The sequence below is a fragment of the Mustela erminea genome, chromosome Y, assembly GCF_009829155.1.
Source record: "Mustela erminea isolate mMusErm1 chromosome Y, mMusErm1.Pri, whole genome shotgun sequence".
Taxonomy (NCBI): Eukaryota; Metazoa; Chordata; class Mammalia; order Carnivora; family Mustelidae; genus Mustela; species Mustela erminea.
The window spans coordinates 2526674-2547108 of record NC_045636.1 but is presented as its reverse complement, the minus strand read 5'-3'; the positions used below and the strand labels follow the sequence as shown (position 1 = coordinate 2547108).

Genomic DNA, 20435 nt, shown 5'->3' with positions numbered 1-20435 from the left:
ATTATTTCAAATGTTATGACTCACAGTGAGCTAAAGTGACGGATGTTGTTATCACAGCTGTTCAGAAGGGGAAAGTGAGGCACTGGTCTGTAGTCAAGTGTGCAGTTCAAGGGGTGGAGTGGAAATCGGCCTGTTCTGACAGCAGATTGGAAATTTTAGTCTTGAATTTCACAGCTCTTCAAAACCTATGAGTCATTGTGGGAACCTCTATCACGGCTTCAGTTTTTCGCCCGCCTGCTCGGTCGAATTTTCAGCACCGACTTGATCTGAATTCTGCGTTAGGCAGTGTCATGCATAATTCGTGAGCAAAACACGGCCGCTTTACGTGAACTTTGCTCTTTTCCCTGAGCTCTTCAAGGCCGGAATTATGTGTATCCTAACTTATACCCATTTTACCGGAGGCAGCCACCAGACGGAGTCGCGCTCCTCCTGCCTGCAGCCTGCAGCAGGCATAATGAGTCGCACAAAGGCTGCTGACGTCATACGTGATTCACTATCAGGCGCGACGGGAGTAGAACCAAACGACCCCTTTGAGCCTCGGGCTCAGCGGCTGCCATCTTGTTTCGGCGGTTGAGGTGAAGGAGGCGTCGTTCGTGGAAGGGACTGCCAGGAGACGGGGAAGGCTGTGACAGTGCGACTCTCCGCTAGCCTACAGTCAGTCGCTGTGACAGTGCGACTCTCCGCGGCGGAGGAGTTGGAAAAGGAGGGCGGCGGCTGGGCCTGGCTTCCGCTGCAGGAGGAGTGGGCGCCGAGGCGACCGGTGGAAGCGGTGCTGGTAACTAAGGGCCTTTGAAGGCGCCTCCCGCGCCGAGGGCATGATTTTCTGGGGACTTTCCCAGGGCCTGAGCTGGGTCTCTGTTGTGCCAGCGGATGGGTTGATCCTGGGGCGGGGCCCACATTTGTTTTTAAAAATGGGACCTAGTGTTTCCCGAGGCCCGGTACCAGCTTTTAAGTTAAGTTTCAGGTCAGACACAAATCTCATTCCTTTGCAGACATAGCGGCTAAAGTCAGCAGCAGTTCGAAAGTACCTAGTGAACATATGCCATTCAGGGTTAAACCAAAGTTATCCATTAGTCCACCAGCAGTTCTCTCAGCCTCCAAAGGGACCAGACCGCGCCCTCAGAAGTTCTATTTGACTTTCATTTCCCCCAGAAAAGGTTTTTGTAGCAATTTGTTTTCAGACAGCCCATCGCTTTCTGACCTCGTCTTTCCAGTCCCCTTGCAAAGCTAAACAAAAAAAAAAAAAAAAAAAAAGACTCTGCAGAGCATCGAGGCCTGGCTCTCTGTCAGAGACTCCTTCCTCACATCTCTGATTACAGTTCCTTCTGTCAGAGATCCTCCGGATCCAGCGTTTCTATTCAGATATGTGTGGCTTTGTTTTAACATTCGATTTTACTAACCAGTCCTAAAGACGTCTTCCTTTCTGCATCCCCTTCTAGACCCAGCATTTGTAATTAATGTCCCCCTCCCCAACTCCTCAAACCTTAGCATGATCCATCAGAAACTACTTTGGGCCCCACATTGCCATTAAGTGACAAGCCTTTAGTATCTACTTTTGAAGAATCTCCTTTTTTTTATGGCCCCAGTATTCTTTCCAGATAACCCTGAACTATCTTCCCTCTGAGCCTCGTCACTGGCAAACATCACACAGGAACTGTTTGTGCAAAGCTGTCCTCCATCAGAGGATTCTCCCAGTGCTGCCTTCACTCCCGTAAGCATCTGCCCATATAGATTTTGGTCCTAACCGCCTCTGCCCGGTACAAGTCTTCCCAGCCTCGTCCTAGGCCTGTCTGTGAATTCAGAAGTCAGCAGCTGCCCTGTCAGATTTTCGGCTTCACTCGGTGTCCCTTGACTGCATGTCACACATTTTAGTCTGCCCTGAGAGCCTTTCGCGTGTTCCCTCAGGAGCCCTCACCTTCTGCTTTCTGCTTCGTGGGATCCCTTACCATTATCAGATATCCCCTTCCCGATGATTTCCACCAGAGTAGATTGCTCTCCAAGCATCTACTGACTCTGTATGCTCAGAGTTACTGACTGACCAGACAACTTCAGATTCTAGCTAGCCTCTTTTCAGTCTTTTCGGCCTGTACCGTCTTTTCTTTCTTTCTTCCTTCCTTCCTTCCTTTCTTTTTTTTTTTTTGGCATTCCCTTGGAATGGGGAGTGAGGGAGGCATACTGGGGGTTAGCAGGAATGGAACTTAAAAGTTAAAACTGGCACTCTCTTACCAACCACCCTGCACCTGCATCTGAGCTTGCCTCACATTTTCACTTCCTCAAAGCAGCCCAAACACATAGCAGGTCTTCTTTATCTTTCTCTTATTTACAAAGGGCTGCTGGTAGTTAAGGCCTTCCCTCCTCCAAACTTGCCACCAACAAGAAAGGCTACCCACCACAGAGGGCTCACCTCTTGCCCTTTCTTTCAGATGTCCAGCTCGCCACTAGCCAAGAAATGCTGTGTGCCTGGGTCTGATCCCAAACCGAGTTCTGACTGCTCTTCTGCCTGTTCAGTAATGTTTAAAGTGCCCTCGGGACCAACCAACGTGAGTATCTGCTCCTTAAAGACTCATAGGTGGGGTGCAGGTGGTTGGTAAGAGAGTGCAGTTTGTTAACTATTTAAGCTCCTTTCTAGTTAAGCCATGGAACATTTTTTTTTCCCCTCTTCATTCCTAGGGAATGCCAAAAAAAGAGAGTGAAACAGACATAGATGAGGGTCTTTACTCCCGACAGCTGTAAGTCTGGCTAAGTATGGGGATGTGGCATGGGAAAGGACACAGAAAAGATGGTGTTGAGTGGGTCAGGTCCTGACCCAGACTCTCCCCCGACCTGGCAGGTATGTGCTTGGCCATGAGGCAATGAAGCATCTCCAGACATCCAGTGTACTGGTATCAGGCCTCCGGGGCCTAGGGGTGGAAATTGCCAAGAATCTCATCCTTGGTGGGGTCAAAGCTGTCATCCTGCATGACCAGGGCACTGCCCAGTGGGCTGACCTCTCGTCCCAGGTACCTAACTCTTCCTGACTCCTTTACTACCTTTGCCAAGATACCACCCTCCCCCTTGAGTTATGCATTTACCTCTCTTCCTATACCCTGTTGTAGTTCTACCTGAGGGAAGAGGACATTGGTAAAAACCGGGCTGAGGTCTCACAGCCCCGCCTTGCTGAGCTCAACAGCTATGTGCCAGTCACCACCTATACTGGGGCCCTCACTGAGGAATTCCTAAGTAGTTTCCAGGTACCTTGCTGCATCGTGCTTCTTCCTTATTTTGTCGGATTCTGTTTCTGCTTGGTCTATTGAGGATTTACTAAATAGGCTATCCCAGTGTTTAGGTTTCATGGGGGGAGCCTCAGGGATGTAGGCAGGAATTAGATCCTGGACACTGTCCTGGGGGGAGCTCACAGCTTTTCAGAATGGAAGGAATGGCCAAATACTGTGATGCAGTGTTTGTGAACATTGAACTCTGAAGGCAGAATACCTTGGTGGGTGGGTATCTCGCTCTTGCAGTTGCCTGGCAGTGAACAAGAAACTTAGTTTATCTGTCTTTATTTTTGTATCTGGAGAATGGGAATAATAGCAACAATGACTTCAGAGTTTTTGTGATGGTTAAATACTTAGAAGAGCAGTTGGCACAAAGGGTGTTCCGAATGTGTGTTTGTTAAACAGCTAGACCGGAAAGAGGGGACTGTGGGTACTGATATACTTGTGTAGGGTTTCCCAGAGGAGAGGGGTAGTGGAATTCCTGGTATAGGACTAGGGAACAACAGACACAAATCCCCACAGACCAGATCTGAGCAAGCGTTTTATTTAATTTTTAATTGAAGCAAGTGAGAGTGGAAAAAGGGGGCGCATAAACTCAGACTTTGGGACCAGAGTATGATTCATTTCTGTCTCCCCTGCTACTGTTGGGCGGTGGGAAGGCAGGGTTTTGTGTTTGTCAAATAAAAGAGTTTTTTGGTCTTTTCAGGACCTCTTTACCTTTCTTATCTGAGTCTGGGGATTCCTGTTTCCCGTCAGTGAGCTTGCTCTCACTGAGCGAGACACAGATAGATACTTTATAAATAGAAGACTGAGTCAGCAAAGTTTAAATCCTGACACCCCACCAGTGCTGGACTGCATGACGCTTCACCCACCCCAGTCTGCGTTTCTCCTTTATTTTCGTAACTCTCCTGCACCCCACTGCCAAGCCTTGTGTATGAGCCTCCTTCTCTATATAGGTGGTGGTCCTCACCAACACTCCCTTGGAGGACCAGCTGCAGGTGGGTGAGTTCTGCCATAGCCATGGAATCAAGCTGGTCGTGGCAGACACACGTGGCCTGTTTGGGTGAGTGCCTGCCTCTCACTTTCTCCCAAGCACCTGCCAGGCCCAGGCAAGATCCTTTTGCTCCCACTGAACTCATACTACTCCCAGCCAACCCAAGCCTAGGTTTTGATTCTGTAAATTTAGCTCTCCTTATTTGGCATGAGTGCCATCTGATTGCCAGCAGTAAGGGACTGAGTTTGCTTAGCAGTTACTCACTGCATCTTGAAGGACACATAGAGTTACTGGATGCATGGGTTTTAGGCTCTAGCCCTGTTGTCTCCTACAGGCAGTTGTTCTGTGACTTTGGAGAGGAAATGATCCTTACAGATTCCAATGGGGAGCAGCCTCTCAGTGCTATGGTATCTATGGTTACAAAGGTAAGGAGATCAGCCCCAAGGGTTCTGGCAGGCAGGTGGGCAGCAGTAATTTTCTCTGTCTCCTCATGGTACCCTGAGCCTACCCCTGAGGCTTACTTTTCTTTCCACTAGGATAGCCCAGGTGTTGTCACCTGCCTGGATGAGGCCCGGCATGGATTTGAGAGCGGTGACTTTGTCTCCTTCACAGAAGTCCAGGGCATGAATGAACTCAATGACACCTACCCCATAGAGATCAAAGTCCTGGGTATGTCAAGGCTGGGCACAAGAAGTGACTGCCTGGACCAAAGGGAGTGCCGTGGGCTGATCGAGAGGCCAAAATTTGACAAATAACTGTAGCATGAATTAGATCAAAGGCCAAGAAGACATGCCTTTCAAAACCTGAGCTAACACTTAGGAGAGATGTGTCCATGGGACCTTACCAAATAGATGTGCGCTGAACTATAGAGGCAGAAGTTTATGCCACTAGTGTTGATTATATTTCCTGCTTAGTTGTTCACTGTATCTCTTTGTTTGTTTGCATTAGAATTTATAATACAGAACTTCATGTATATTTAGTGTATAGTCTCTAGTAACTAGTAACACTTTTTCACCTCATGTGAAAAAAAAAAAGCCTTACAACAGAATATTCCCATTTCCTGATTCCCCATGTATATGTTATGTCTGTCATAAACTTCTCACTATCTTTGCTTGGATTTAAAACCTATTTATTTAAAGACTCTTGCAGGGCGCCTGGGTGCCTCAGTGGCTTAGCCTCCGGCTCAGGTCATGATTTCAGAGTCCTGGGATTGAGACCCCATTGGACTCTCTGCTTTCCCCTCTCTCTCTCTGCTTGCCTCTCTGCCTACTTGTGATCTCTCTGTCAAATAAATAAAACCTTAGAAAAAGAGAGAGAGACTTGAAGGAATTAAGAAAATTTTTTTCTTTTCATCCATTTTATATTTTCTCTTCTCTTACAGGTCTGAGCCTAATAGCCTAATAAAAAATTATTTTATTTTAAAATCCAGTTTTTACATCTAGTGTAGTTTTCTTTCTACCTGAGGGATGCCCTTTACCATTTGTTGTACTCAGGAGATTTGATGGTGGTAATTCTTTTAGTTAGCCGGTGATTTAAATTTTCTTTACTTTGCCTATGTTTTTGAAAGACATTTTTGTGGACTTTCAATTTCTGATATGACGGGTTTTTTTCTTCTTTTGAAAGATGTTGCTGTATTTTTTGCTTCCATGTTTTTCCACCAGAAGTATGCTTTCTTTCTTTTCCTTGTTCCTTATGTATGTAATGTGCTTATTTTCTCTACCACTAACGATAAACAACGTATGCGACCATGACAATGCACCTTAGTGCATTTTTCTCCAGTTTCTTTTGTTTGGGTTTATTTAACTACATTATTTGTGGGCTTACAGTGGTATCAGGTTTGGAAAATTACTGGGCATAGTTTTTCAAAATATTACACTTTCTTCTTCCCTCCCCTTTCCTACCCTCCCCATCCTCTGGGACTTCCCAGAACTCCAGTGAGATGCATATTAAGCTACTTGACTTATTTTGTGTTTGTTTGCCCTCCATGTTGTATTTTGAATAGTTAGTTTTAGTGTAGACTGGGTCTTGATGGAATTTTCATTCTTGTTTTGATGGTGCTATTGATTCTCTGTGGTGGGGCTAAGAGGAATGGTCGTTGAAGTAACAGACACTCTGTTCTTTTCCTCCCTTAGGTCCCTATACCTTTAGTATCTGTGACACCTCTAGCTTCTCTGAGTACACCCGGGGAGGCATTGTCAGTCAGGTTAAAGTACCTAAGAAGATCAGCTTTGTAAGTATGTGTGGAGGTGGGCTATAGGGTTCTACAGCTCTAGGATTTTCATGTCTCTGGTGCTGATATCCCACTCTCCACAGAAATCCTTGCTAGTCTCACTGGCAGAGCCAGACTTTGTGATAACGGATTTTTCCAAGTTTTCTCGCCCTGGTCAGCTGCACATTGGCTTCCAGGCCCTGCACCGCTTCTGTGCTCAGCATGGCCGGTCTCCTCGGCCCCACAATGAGGTAGATGAGTGGGCAAGCCCGCCTGCATCTTTGGCCCAAAGCTTCACCTGCTCTCCCATCTACTGTCTCCCTGTCTCATTCCCACTATTGGCCTGACTGGTCCTTTCTTGGATCTCTTTGCCTTTCCAGGAGGATGCAACAGCACTGGTGGCCTTAGCCCAGGCTGTGAATGCCCGAGCCCTGCCAGTGGTGCAGCAGGACCCCCTGGATGAGGACCTCATTAGAAAACTCGCATATGTGGCTGCTGGGGATCTGGCACCCATAAACGCCTTTATTGGGGGCTTGGCTGCCCAGGAAGTTATGAAGGTCAGTGTGGTTAAAGAAGGGCAGAGCTGAGGACAGGCCAGGTGCCCTCCTGAGTCCATTACTGGCTGTCCATCTGGGTCAGATTCCTATTAAGCACCGATGACCTCCCATTTCTTACCATCCTTCCCAGGCTTGCTCTGGGAAGTTTACACCTATTATGCAGTGGCTGTACTTTGATGCACTTGAGTGTCTCCCTGAGGACAGACAGGCCCTCACAGAGGACAGATGTCGCCCGGTATGTGAAGGGACCCCATGGGTAGGTGTTATTTTGGGTCTCTGCATGGCAGCTCATCTCTGATCCTCCTCCCTTCACATGACACAGTGCCAGAGCCGTTATGATGGGCAGGTGGCTGTTTTTGGCTCAGACCTGCAAGAGAAGCTGGGCAAGCAAAATTACTTCTTGGTGAGTGATGCCTTGGGGCACCAGCTACATCATCTTGACTTGCCTCTGGCCAATCTTTTCTAGAGTCTCCTGCCTCACTAAGGCAGTTAATTGTTTTTTTTGTTTGTTTGTTTGTTTTTTTTTGTATTTTGTGGGATTTTTGCCCTCATCTCTGCCCTTTCTCCATTTTCTTCATACTCAGAAAAGCCTGATAATGTGCCTTTATTCCCCCATCCGGGACCTCCTTTCTTAGATGACAGTGGGTGTTTATGGCTCTAGGATTTGAATATATAATACAGGACCCCCTTACTCTTTCTGTATCTTCAGAGGTAGTGAGGACTAACAGGTTTCTTTTCTTCGCTTTTACACTTTGTGTCTCTCTTCTTGGTAACCTCTCAGGTGGGTGCAGGGGCCATTGGCTGTGAACTCCTCAAGAACTTTGCCATGATTGGTCTAGGCTGTGGGGAGAATGGGGCAATCACTGTTACAGACATGGACACCATTGAGAAGTCCAATCTCAACCGACAGTTTCTGTTCCGGCCCTGGGATGTCACGGTGAGTCTGTATACCTGGTAACTGGATGAGCTGCTTCTCTCTCTTTTCTCCTTTCTTGTCCTTAAGCTTAATAGCTTAGGTCTTTTTGCCTCTATCTTTCTGCTTTTCTCTTCTCTCTCTTTTTCTACCACTCATTCTTTCCAAAGATATTTGAATACTTATCATGTCTTTTCATGTCATTTATCATTTTATACCTACCCCCACTTTTTCTTTTTTTCTCTATATATCTTTGGTAGCTGCTAATGTAGGACTATGGAAGCTAGGTATATGGAAGGATCAATATGAAAAGTCTTCTGTGTTATTTTTGCCTAACTCAGGATTTTGTTTCATTTTGTCATCCTGCTACTCTGCACTGCCGTAGATATTTGAAATTCATTACATAGCAAAGAAGAGCTTTCTGCCCTTGTCTAGTGAGAAAAGTCTGGAGGTCCACAACACTTTTTATCAAGTCCCCAAGGTCATAATTGTTTTAAGACTACCAAGACATCATTTGCCTTTTTACTCTTACTTTGTCAGTAGAAATTTCCATGCTACTTTAGGAAGGCGTCTCTAACTCAGAAACACTTCTTTTTTTTTTTTTTTCAAACGAACAAGTACGGAATGGTACAAAAGAGATAAATACCTAAGGATCCATTCAAAATGCAAAACCAGTAGATACTGGTATAGATTGAAGATCTTACCTTGCAACTACACTTTAAAACACCGTTATTTCTCAGGTTTTGATTTTTTTTTTTCGTATCCATGATTATCTGAAAATGCTATTAAAATATTGTGTGAAACTGAGTATTTCTTTAAAATGCTATTAAAATATTGTGTGAAACGTTTAACAGATTAAATGTGGTAGAGAAGAGAATCCAGCTGCCTCTTAAGAGATTAAATAACTTAAAACATTTGCAAATATGTACGTATAATTTGGGTTTTGTGACTGACATTTTTGTATTGGAAAACATTTTTCATGTTTATATTTATACTATGTAATGGAATCATTCCATTTTCAAATCAACTAATAATAACAAAATTTTACCAGTTTAATTTTTTTTAAATTATGTTAGTCACTATACAGTACGTCATTAGTTTTTGAGGTAGTTTAAATTCCTAATACAGGAAAAACTGGTCGCTGTAATCCAACATAGCAGCTGTTCTTAAGATCCTTATATTTGAGGATGATTGCAATGAACAGTAATTTACAATAGCCAACTACATGGCTGGTGTTAAGAAGGTACAATGAAACATGAAAAACCAGGATGAGAGGGAAGGGCCATAGAGAGTGGTTTACACTGTGATAAAGGAAGTCCTCAGCGGAAGGGTGGCATTTCCTTCCTTGGATGATAGAGGAGAATGAGAAGGTTATTCAGGAAGGAGTGTATTGGGTAAAGGCAACAGCTTGAGCAAAATTCTGATGTTGGAATATCACTCATTGTGTAAGGAACAGAGTGGACATTCAGAAGGGACCATGGTAGGAGATGAGGTTATAGAAGTAACATGGGCCAACTCATACCCTAAGAGAAAGTGAGAGCTAGTGGAGGGTTTTGAGCAAAAGAAGAATGTGACCTGACTTGGCTTTCAGAGGATACTGTTTGTAATTGTACAAGGACCTTGGCTTTATTTGGGTAATGGCATCCCAACTCTGGGATGCTGTTCAGTCAAAAAGCAATAAATGTTGCAGATACCTGGTGCATTGTCTCCTACTTGGTTTATGTAGTTTAAATTCCTAGGGTTTTCCTAGGAATTCCTAAGGTTCCTTTTCTGCTAGCCATCAGGCGCGTTTGCCACAGCCTCAGTCGTGTGACATTTGTCATAAACTACTGCTAAATCAGGGAGGCTCCTGAACTCAGAGTGTAGATCTTGCCTACCATTAGATAAACCAGTTGTCAGAACAACTCTGTAACGGTTTATTGGGTGAATGTATGAATGACTGCCTCATCTCCATCTCTACCCAGAAAATGAAATCTGACACAGCTGTTGCAGCTGTGCGCCAGATAAATCCTTACATCCGGGTAATGAGCCATCAGAATCGTGTTGGCCCTGACACAGAGCATATCTATGATGACAGCTTCTTTCAGAACCTTGATGGTATTGCCACTGCCCTGGACAATATGGATGCTCGTGAGTTTAGGGGTGGGGGTGAGGACGAGGGCAGAGTAATAGGTGTCTGTTTGGGGGTGTATCTGTTCTCCTGTCGTATCCTAATGTTATCACCCCCTGTCGTCTTCTCAAGGCATGTACGTGGACCGCCGCTGTGTGTACTACCGTAAACCACTGCTGGAGTCAGGCACACTGGGCACCAAGGGCAACGTGCAGGTGGTTATCCCCTTCCTGACAGAGTCCTACAACTCCAGCCAGGACCCTCCTGAGAAGTCCATCCCTATCTGCACACTGAAGAACTTCCCCAATGCCATCGAACACACACTGCAGGTGATCACTTTTGGAGGGAGGGAGAGGTAGAAGAGACAGGCACCTAGGCAGCCTCTCAGCCACCAGACTTATCATTCAGGGGATGGAAGTTCCAGTTAACATGTACCTTTTCTTCAAGTCCCTTTAGAAGTCTAAGCTTTACTAAAGTCTAAGCTTTACTAAGTGATTCATTTCTTTTAACTTAAAAATGTTTAGTTTGTAAACACAGAGATGGATATTCATATAATATGTAATGTATTTATTTAACTTATGTATGAGAAATGAAGATGTGAGTTTATAAGATTATAATATATATATATCTATATATAGAAGATTATATTCCTTATAAAAGATTATAATATATAGAGAAGATTATATTCCAGCTAAAAAATTAATTTCTTAGCATTATCTCTGATAGTTATTTAATTACTTGTAATATTTAGCCCATATTTGGATTTACCTAACTGTTGCACTAAAGAATTGATTAAGAATTGTTTAATTCAATTGTTTAAGAATTGGCATCTCAGGATAATTCTCTGCCTATAACGTAGGCAGTGTACACAGTGGTGTACATATCATCTAAATGGACAAAGTAAACATACCTACTTAACCAATACCCAGCACCTAACTCAAATTCCAGTGTTCTTTGAACTCAAGGATGACCACTGTATTATGTATTAATTCGGTATCATGCTTCTTAATGCCGTCCTTAAAGACCATATTTTAGAGTACGGGAGTACGAGGAAGCTAAGCAGAAACAGAACACAGTTTGAACTACTTGCTTCCATCCCAGCAGTTACCAACTGGATGTATTTAAACTGATAAATACACCACACTGTAAATGTGTCTCCATCTCACCATGTGTATATGCATATGTAGATGTACACACTGTGTATGTTTACAGACATATACGTGTGGGTGTGTCCATACTTGTAACCTTTATTAGATAATTACTCTATTGCCATGCCACATATGCAGAAGGACTATAAAACTGCTCTTAAAATAAATTCAGTATGTGACTCTTGAACTGAACCTCCTCACATCTCATATTCCTTATGTGTACAATAGGAGGAGAGAAGTACTTCTCTCAAGGCTTCGTAAAGTATTTACCAATTAAAGAGTGCTTGACACTAAGTAAGCTTTACATACGTATGTCTATGGTTATTTCAACATATCAACCCATGAGTTATAGATATTTCATTTACAGAATACATTTTCAGAATAAGGATACATAGATAAAGGCATTACCTTGTATGCCACAGCACTGTGGCTGAGCCGGCCTTTGAACCTGGACCTCTAGATTCCAGATCACTTCACCAGGGACTGTATTTACTGACCTTATTATTTGCAGAGAGCAAAACTTGTATCTTATTCTCTGTCCAGTCCCCTTGACCTGTATGGATCATTCATGTTTTGTTTTTGGTGAGAGCTCCGTTCTTTCTTCTTGAAACATACCACATCTGGATTAGGGTATACCTAGCTTAAGAATAAGATATGTATATATATCAAGGTCATTGGTTTTCAAATTGGGATGCTATGTGTTGGAAGTTTGAGGAGCCCCTTTTAAGGGGTTTCTTCTTTTGTTCTCTGTGGCCGCCATTATGTTCCTAATTGCTTCATTCACTGATGGTCTGTCTTTTATATATATATATATATATTTTTCTTTTTTTTTGTCAGAGAGAGAGAGCAGGCAGAGGGAGGGAGAGCAGGCAGAGGGAGAAACAACCTCCCCGTGAGCAGAGAACCTGGTATGGGACTTGATCACAGAACTCTGGTATCTTGACCTGAGCCGAAGGCAGATGCTCAACTGACTGAGCTACCCAGTCTAGTGCCAACAAAAGCCCACTTTGCGTTTCAGGCCCATGTAATCTCTTTGCTTTGTCTGCAGTGGGCTCGGGATGAGTTTGAAGGTCTCTTTAAGCACCCAGCAGAAAATGTCAACCAGTATCTCACGTGAGTAATCCTGTCCAAATGTTCTCTCATTTCTCTGCCTAGTCAAGCATACCATAACCACTCTATGGCTCAGCACCAGCCACATGTTCTGAATCAATTAATGAATGCATGGGCCTTCTGCCACTGGAGAGTCGGGACCAGCTCTCCATGTAGTTAAGCCCTCTCCTATGGCCTCTGTGTAATTTTGCCCATTTTTGCTGTGATTCCTGTCAGAGACTCCAAGTTTGTGGAACGGACACTGCGCCTGGCAGGCACCCAACCACTGGAAATGCTGGAGGCCGTGCAGCGTAGCTTGGTGCTACAGCGGCCACAGACCTGGGCTGACTGTGTGACCTGGGCTTACCACCACTGGCACACTCAGTACTCCAACAACATTTGCCAGCTTTTGCACAACTTTCCACCTGACCAGGTATTCTATACTTGCTGAGTTCATTTGGCAGAATGTATTTTCTAGAAGCAGGTAGTGTTCTGAGAGCTCTTGTTGTAGCTAATTCAGCTATGGCAGGCACACCAAGAACATGTTATAAACCCTTAAGAAAAACTAAGCGAGTGCTTTGGGATAGCCGGGTGGCTCAGTTGTTTAAGTGTTTGCGTGCAGCTCAGGTCATGATCTCAGGGTCCTGGGTTGGAGTTCTGCATGAGGCTCCCTGCTCTGTTGGGAGTCCTTCTCAACCTACACCCACACTGTCACTCCCCCTACTTGTGTGTTCTCTCACACCGAAATAAAATCTTAAAAAAAAGTTTCTCCCTCTGCCCTTCCCCCTCTAAAATGAATAAATCTTTAAGTTTTTATTTAATTATAGTTAGATATGCCATACAGTGTGGCATTAGTTTCAAGAGCACAATAAAGTGAGTATTCAACTCTTCCACATGATATGCACTACTCATCACAAATCCACTCCTTTATCCCCATGTCCTGTTTTACCCATCCCCCCATAGCCCCTGGTAACCATTAGTTTGTTCTCTAGAGTTAAGAGTCTTTTTTTTTTGGTTGTCTCTCTCTTTTTACCCACTTTGCTCATCTACTAAATTCCACATATGTGTGAAATCATATGGTATTTGTCTTTCTCTGACTTATTCAATTAGCCTAACAGTCTCTAGCTCTATGCATGCCATTGCCAATGGCACGATTTCATTCCTTTTTATGGCCAAGTAATATTCTCTTGTAAACATATACCATATCTTCTATCTATGAAGTTATCATTAAATGACTCTTGGGCTGTTTCAATAATTTGGCTATTGTAGATAATGCTATGATTTAGTACTAGTATTAGTATTTGTATGTATTAGTATTATACTAATATGTATACGTAATAATACTAATTTGTATTAGTATTAGTGTTATACTAATATGTATCTGTAATAATACTAATATGTATCAGTATTAGCATTAGTATGTTTGTATGTATGTATGTATGTTAGTATGTATGTAGTTGGAATTAGTATTTTTGTATTCTTTGGGTAAATACCCAGTAGTGCAATTGCTAGTTTATGGGGTAGTTCCCTTTTTAACTTTGTGAGGAAACTCCATACAGTTTTCCCCAGTAGCGGCACCACTTTGCGTTTCCGTCAACAATGCCTGATTGTTCCTTTTTCTCCACATCTTTACCAACAGTTGTTGTTTCTTATGTAGTTGATTTTAGCCATTTTGATGGATGTGGGATGATATCTCATTGTAGTTTTGATTTGCATTTCCCTGATGATGACTGGTGTTGAACATCTTTTCATGTGTCTGTTGGCCGTCTGTATGTTTTCTTTGGAAAAATATCTATTCATGTGTTCTGCCCATTTTTTAATTAGGTTATTTGTTGTTTGGGTGTTAAGTTTTACAATTTTTTAAAGATTTTATTTATTCATTTTAAATTTTTTTATTATATTATGTTAGTCACCGTACAGTACATCAAAATAATGATGTACTGATCCTGGGATCAGGTGGAAACAGTACATCATTAGTTTTTGATGTACGGTTGCCTGATTGTTTGCATATAACACCCAGTGCTCTGTGCAGTGCATTCCTTCCATAATACCCATCACCCGCCACAAACCTCAGTTTGTTTCGCAGAGTCCACAGTGTCTCATGGTTCATCTCCTCTGATTTCCCCCCTTCCTTCTCCTCCTGATGTCATCCATGCTATTCCTTATGTTCCACATATAAGTGAAACCATGTGATAATTGTCTTTCTCTGTTTGACTTATTTCACTTACCCTAAGACTGTTTCTCCGTCTCCCTCTGCCTCCTGCCCTGCCCCTCAAAATAAATAAATAATTCACTAAAAGAGAGAGAGAGAGTACAACGGTTCACTTTCCAACTTCATTTGACCTTAGAGCCCGTGATGTATATTGTCTTGGCATCTTAATATCCTCATCTGTGAATAATGATGACCTAATTCTTGGGAGGTTTGGGGGATTAATTTGTATTTATTAAGTTATTGAAGTTGATACAATGCCTGAAAATTCTTAACATTCTGATAAATATATTAATATTTATCAGTATCTTTTATATACATATACGCACACACGCACACACACACAGACACACACACACACACACACACACATATATATGTATATATGTATATATATATAGTGAATGACCAGGGATAGTGAGTTGGGACGTCTAGGTCTGAGATGAGGAATCAGGATTGTCTCCTCTCAGGCCCTGCTCCCTCAAACCCTTTCTGTCTTCTTAGCTTACAAGCTCTGGAGCCCTATTCTGGTCTGGGCCCAAACGTTGTCCACACCCACTTATCTTCGATGTCAACAATGTAAGTCACCCGTTAGGGTATCCTGGGATCAGGTGGAAAGTGGTGGCTGAGAAGAAGGCTTGAGGTTCCAGGGTGAGGACTGATGCTCACTAGTCCGTATCTTGCCTTTTAGCCCCTGCATCTGGATTATGTGATGGCTGCTGCCAATCTCTTTGCCCAGACGTATGGGCTGATGGGGTCTCAGGACCGAGCTGCTGTGGCCATACTTCTACAGTCTGTGGACATCCCTGAATTCACCCCCAAGTCTGGTGTCAAGATCCACGTCTCTGACAGGGAACTTCAAAATACCAGTGCCTCTTCTGGTGAGGGTGCTTAATCCAATTGGCTCAGAGCACCATTCCATTTATCTTAAGTCCATGCTTCTAACCAGTTGTCCTGGTTTCTCTGCCCTGAGTTCCCAAGCCTGAGTTTTACCCATGCTTTCCTGTGGTCTTTGTTTCCTCCAGTGTTAAGATGGGTGGTTAAGGTAAATTCTTTCATGTATTCCTCCTTTCTCTTCTCATTTTTCTTGTTCCCATTCTGGCTCTCAGGATTAATTGTACATCTTCTTTCTGTGTGTGTGTTTGCATTTTTGTTCTTTCCTCCATTTTCTTCTTCCTCTGTTTTACAGACTATGGCGATTAGTTTGCCTTGACGTCTTCCCTGGGTCAGTTCCTTCTTGATATCCCCATCCATATCCTCAATTCCCCCTGTATGCATGTTCAGTGTATGTATTGACCTCCATGTCTTCATTTCCTCTCAAGGTCTTCCTCCACATCTAACCATCTATAACTGCCTTCCAACTCCCAGCTTCCATCTCCCTCTATCTGTCCGATTCTCTCTAAGTCCCCCTCTACTTTGTATATTTCCTGTATGTATCTTTCCATTTTTCCCTCTGTATATCTGTCCCCATCCTGCTCTTTTCCAAATACTTAATCTCTCTTGATCCTCTCTGTATGTTTCTTCATGTATCTCTAGAGTTGTCAATGCTGTGTGTATTTCTTCCTAGCTCATCCTCCATGTGTAATTGTTATCTCTGCTATTCTTATTCGTCTTACTATTTTTTATTTTATCCTGTCCACATTTCTCTCCTCTTCTTGTTTTTCCCTATGGTTGCTTCTCGTATTTTCTTCCCCTCTATTTCTGTCATGTTTTCCTGTCTCTCTCATCCACATCTCTCTATTTCTGTCTGTGGCACTCTTTAAAATCTCCTATCTTTGTATCATAGCCTACATTTGTTTAAAATTAAAATAGAAATACCTAAGATTTACAGTGTTAATCGCTTTAAAAAAGAAAAAAGCTTTAATTTATTTATTTGGCAGAGAGAGAGCATGCACATGTTCAGCAGGGGGAGTAGCAGACAAGGGGGAGGGATAAGGAGGTTCCTGTGGGGCTTGATCCCAGGACCCTGAGCCAAAAGCGACACCTAACCAATGGAGCCACCCTTGAGTCCCCAGTGTTACCCATTTTTCAGTGTTCTGTTTAGCAGCATTCAATATATCAACACTGTTGTGAAAAATCTCTAGGACTTTCTCACCTTTCATGTAAGAAATCTGTCCACACTAAAATAACTCCCCAGTCTCCTGCCCAGGCTCTGGCAACCGCTGCTCTATCTTCTGAGTCTATGAAGTTGGATTCTTATAGATACATATCTCATGTACGTGGAATTGTGAAGTAGTCATCTTTCTGTCCCTAACTATAATACACTCTGGCTGTATCCATGCCCTTGCAAATGGCAAGATTTCATTCTTTGATAGCTGAGAAATATCCCTTTGCGTGGACACGTGACTTCATTAACCTTCCATTGGTGAATGGACCCTTGGACTGCTTCTGCGTCTTACCTGTTCTGAATAGTGTTACTGTCTACATTCATTAATATTGCTATTAACTTTGTTCAACATCTCCATTTATATCTCTCTTTATGGTCCTACTCCTGTCTACATCTTTCTTTCTTGTGTGCGGTATTTTATGCTCCATGTTTCCCTGCTCCCGCAGCTCTTTCCCACAGTGTGTCTCCTACTCAGGTCCTTGATCTGTCTGAAATCTCTGCCCCAGTCTAGTCTCCTCCTTTCTCCTCATACCCTGGCCTGGAATTTAAAGGACTAACAAGCCCCTCTCTTCGTACAGATGATAGCCGCCTACAGGAGGTCAGAGCCATGCTTCCCAGCCCAGAGAAGCTCCCTGGGTTCAAGATGTACCCTATCAACTTTGAAAAGGTGCTGGGGAGGGTTGGGACCCTCAACACAGTAGGAGTAGGGGCTGAGACACCATAGGCTTCTTGGGATTAGGACTGCCAGATTCTTTGGCTGGTCTGCAAAGTAATTGAGGTACAAATATAGTTGAATCCTGAGTAGCCAAGAAGCCTTGTTTTCCTCTAAATCCCTCTTCCATACCGGTCCTCTCTTCTCATTCACAACAGGATGATAATACCAACTTTCATATGGATTTCATTGTGGCTGCATCCAACCTCCGAGCAGAAAATTATAATATTCCCCCGGCAGATCGGCATAAGGTAATGATGTATAGAGCTTAAGCTTTCACCCTTTCCCAAGGGTGAGTTTCCCATATTTGTCCTCCTCTGAAGACCCTGAACCTCTCTAATGATGGCCTCTGCTGGTCATCTTCTCTCTGGCAGAGCAAGCTGATTGCAGGGAAGATCATCCCTGCAATTGCCACAACTACAGCAGCTATAGTTGGCCTCGTGTGTCTGGAGCTATATAAAGTGGTGCAGGGATACCGGCAGCTTAAATCTTACAAGAACAGCTTTATGAACTTGGCCCTGCCCTTCTTCAGCTTCTCTGAACCCCTTGCCCCACCTCGGCACCAGGTAGGGGCCTGCTTATATGAAAACCTTTGGTTTTGCCCATTAGTGCATGAGGCTGTGTGTAGTGGGTACATGTTAGTATGTCTGTATCTCTGGACAACTGACTCATAGCAGATGGTGCTCGTTGTATGTTTGGGTGCCATACTCTTTGTATACCATTTGTCCATTCATTATATAGTTTTTGCATTGTGCCAAGTACAAATGTGACTGGCATCTTTGAGAAGTAATGGGAAGCTCAGGATAGTTAGACGATATTAAATAGGAAGGTAGTGGAAGTGGAAGGTGTGTGAAGAAGATACCAGGTTTGCCTTATTGTGTAGACACATAGGTCAATATAAAAATATCGCTTGCACACAATGATATGGGGCCCCAGGAGGGTTAGGACAAAAGGAGGTTACGATTGTTCTGTCTTAAGTCAAGTCGAGTGGTTAGGCTAGGATCATCTGGGTTACCCATATTCCACTCCCCTGTGTTTTGTCCTACAGTACTATAACCAAGAGTGGACATTGTGGGATCGCTTTGAAGTACAGGGGATACAGCCTAATGGTAAAGAGATGACTCTCAAGCAGTTCCTTGACTACTTTAAGGTGAGGTTTTCTACACTCACTTCCCCTAGGGGTGGTGATTGTATTCTCCTTTTCTATGACACAATTGTCTGTCTGTCCTTCCCACCCTCTCCAGACAGAGCACAAATTAGAGATTACCATGCTGTCCCAAGGTGTATCCATGTTGTACTCCTTTTTCATGCCAGCTACCAAACTCAAGGAACGGTTGGATCAGCCGTGAGTTGGCCACTGGGCAGACTAAGGAAGGCCCTGTGAGGGGTGGAAAACCTTACTGCTTATGTTCATGGCTTTCCCTACCTTCTTTAATGCCATATGCCTCTCTTCCCTTGTTATGTCCCTGACCCTCTCCTCTCTCTTCCCAGGATGACAGAAATTGTGAGTCATGTGTCGAAACGAAAGCTGGGCCACCATGTGCGGGCACTGGTGCTTGAGCTGTGCTGCAACGATGATACTGGCGAGGATGTCGAGGTTCCCTATGTACGCTACACCATCCGCTGACTCCCCAGACCCCAAACAGTTTACTTTCAGATCCTGTCGAGTTGTGCCAAAATATGTGCCTGGATAGGCACATAAACTTTACATCCTTTTGAGAACTTTTTTTTGTGGTTGCTTTCTACTCTTTAGAATTGGAATTGTTAATAAAGACTTAACGCAGGTTGGCATGTCCTGGTTTGGCAATGGTTCATGGCTTGTTTCCCCTGGGAAATGATGGGCTACCGATACCTTTGTTCAGGTCATAATTCAAAGAGTTCAGTCCCATCCCAGAAACAGGGAATGCATCCCAAATCCAAGGTTATGAGACAGAAGATTAATTGCTGCTCATCTAATAAATAAGAGGTTTGATTCCTTTTCCTCCTGTCTTATGTCCTCAAGAAAAAAAAGAGCCTGTTTTAGGCTACAGAGCAGGTCTGCCTTTATCCTATGTTAAATTTCACTCACTTTCTAATCCTATCTTTGCTACCTCCAATTACCTGCCATACTATTTTGAGATATAGTAGGCATTCTGGACCCAGACTCTGGTCTGAATACTAAGCCTTGTCTTATATTATGTTCTCACATTCTTTAATTGTTTTGTGAAAAAAAAAAAAGGATTAAAGGATTGTTATGAAGGATTAAGGCATTTACTGTCTTTAAGGTTGCATATGGTACATGTTGTACCTATAAATACTGTTATTTTTGAAGGTATGTTAGCTACTCTAAACTTCTTTTTTCCTATGAGAATGTGGTCCCATCCCACCTGACTTGATGCATTGATACTGTCCACAAAATGAGTACCACGAGTTCCATGAGTTACTCATGAGTTCCATGAATAACTCACAGAGCGCTCCTGGACTGTGATGCCAGTGCCTTAAGATATATTATACACTTACTAATGAAATTAATTTGGCAGAGCACATCCACAGAACAAAGGTTCCTTCTTGCTTCACCCCTGCTCCCTTTACCCTAGGACTCCTTGTTCTTTTCCTCAAAAGCCTTCAGGCCTCCTACCATTGAGGAGAGAGCTTGCTTCTGAGACTGAGGGGCGTCTTCTGAAACTCCTGACAGCAGGAGTTTCCCAGCTGTCCCTACAAGTAATGCAAGGCACATACTTTCTTCAAATAGCAGAAGGCAGAGTTCTGGTGGCATGTCCACATCTGTGTCTTCTCCATTGGTACCATTTGGTTGGTGGAGATTACCACCCAAACCTCTGCCAGGACTGTTCAACATTCTGCCCTCTGGAGGATTTTCTTTCATCCCCTGTCCAGAGAGCAGCTGTGCTGTTGCAGCTGTCTGCTTTTAGGTGGTGTCTACCTATAGTGCAGAACTATCTGAAACCAGGCCCGAGTTTTTCTCAGTCAACTGATCATAGAAACCCCCAGAGGCCAGCAGTTCAGGTTGAGAATAAAATATAGTGTAGCAGGAGTGGGGATCACAGGCATTTGAGCCATAAAGTCATCTAATTTCCTTGTGCTTTTACAACTTCTTTGGGCCAGATCTCAGGTGTACCACTTCCATTCGATGACA

At 43.5% G+C, this 20435-nt stretch overlaps 1 protein-coding gene across 1 annotated transcript; it reads left to right on the top strand.

The window, feature by feature from the left end:
* The first annotated feature begins 439 nt into the window (after positions 1–439).
* LOC116583921 (ubiquitin-like modifier-activating enzyme 1) lies at positions 440–19097 on the top strand. The gene is made up of 26 exons (XM_032331951.1): positions 440–570; positions 2420–2540; positions 2671–2729; positions 2831–2999; positions 3096–3230; positions 4211–4317; positions 4583–4673; positions 4785–4917; positions 6381–6478; positions 6562–6708; positions 6838–7014; positions 7145–7249; positions 7337–7417; positions 7796–7951; positions 9892–10057; positions 10170–10366; positions 12234–12298; positions 12512–12707; positions 14988–15062; positions 15175–15364; positions 17169–17257; positions 17461–17553; positions 17677–17868; positions 18351–18452; positions 18547–18647; positions 18794–19097. The coding sequence occupies exons 1-26, from the start codon at positions 455–457 to the stop codon at positions 18927–18929; spliced, it is 3297 nt and encodes a 1098-aa protein (XP_032187842.1). The 5' UTR covers positions 440–454; the 3' UTR covers positions 18930–19097.
* The last annotated feature ends 1338 nt before the right edge of the window (positions 19098–20435 follow it).

What these genes read in the sequence shown, in the direction of transcription:
- LOC116583921 (XM_032331951.1), top strand. Translation starts at nt 455, where the DNA reads ATGAGTCGCACAAAGGCTGCTGACGTCATACGTGATTCACTATCAGGC. An exon ending in TGCCCTCGGGACCAACCAAC is followed by an intron (nt 2,541 to 2,670) that starts GTGAGTATCTGC and finishes CTTCATTCCTAG; the next exon opens with GGAATGCCAAAAAAAGAGAG. An exon ending in AAGGAACGGTTGGATCAGCC is followed by an intron (nt 18,648 to 18,793) that starts GTGAGTTGGCCA and finishes CTCTCTTCCCAG; the next exon opens with GATGACAGAAATTGTGAGTC.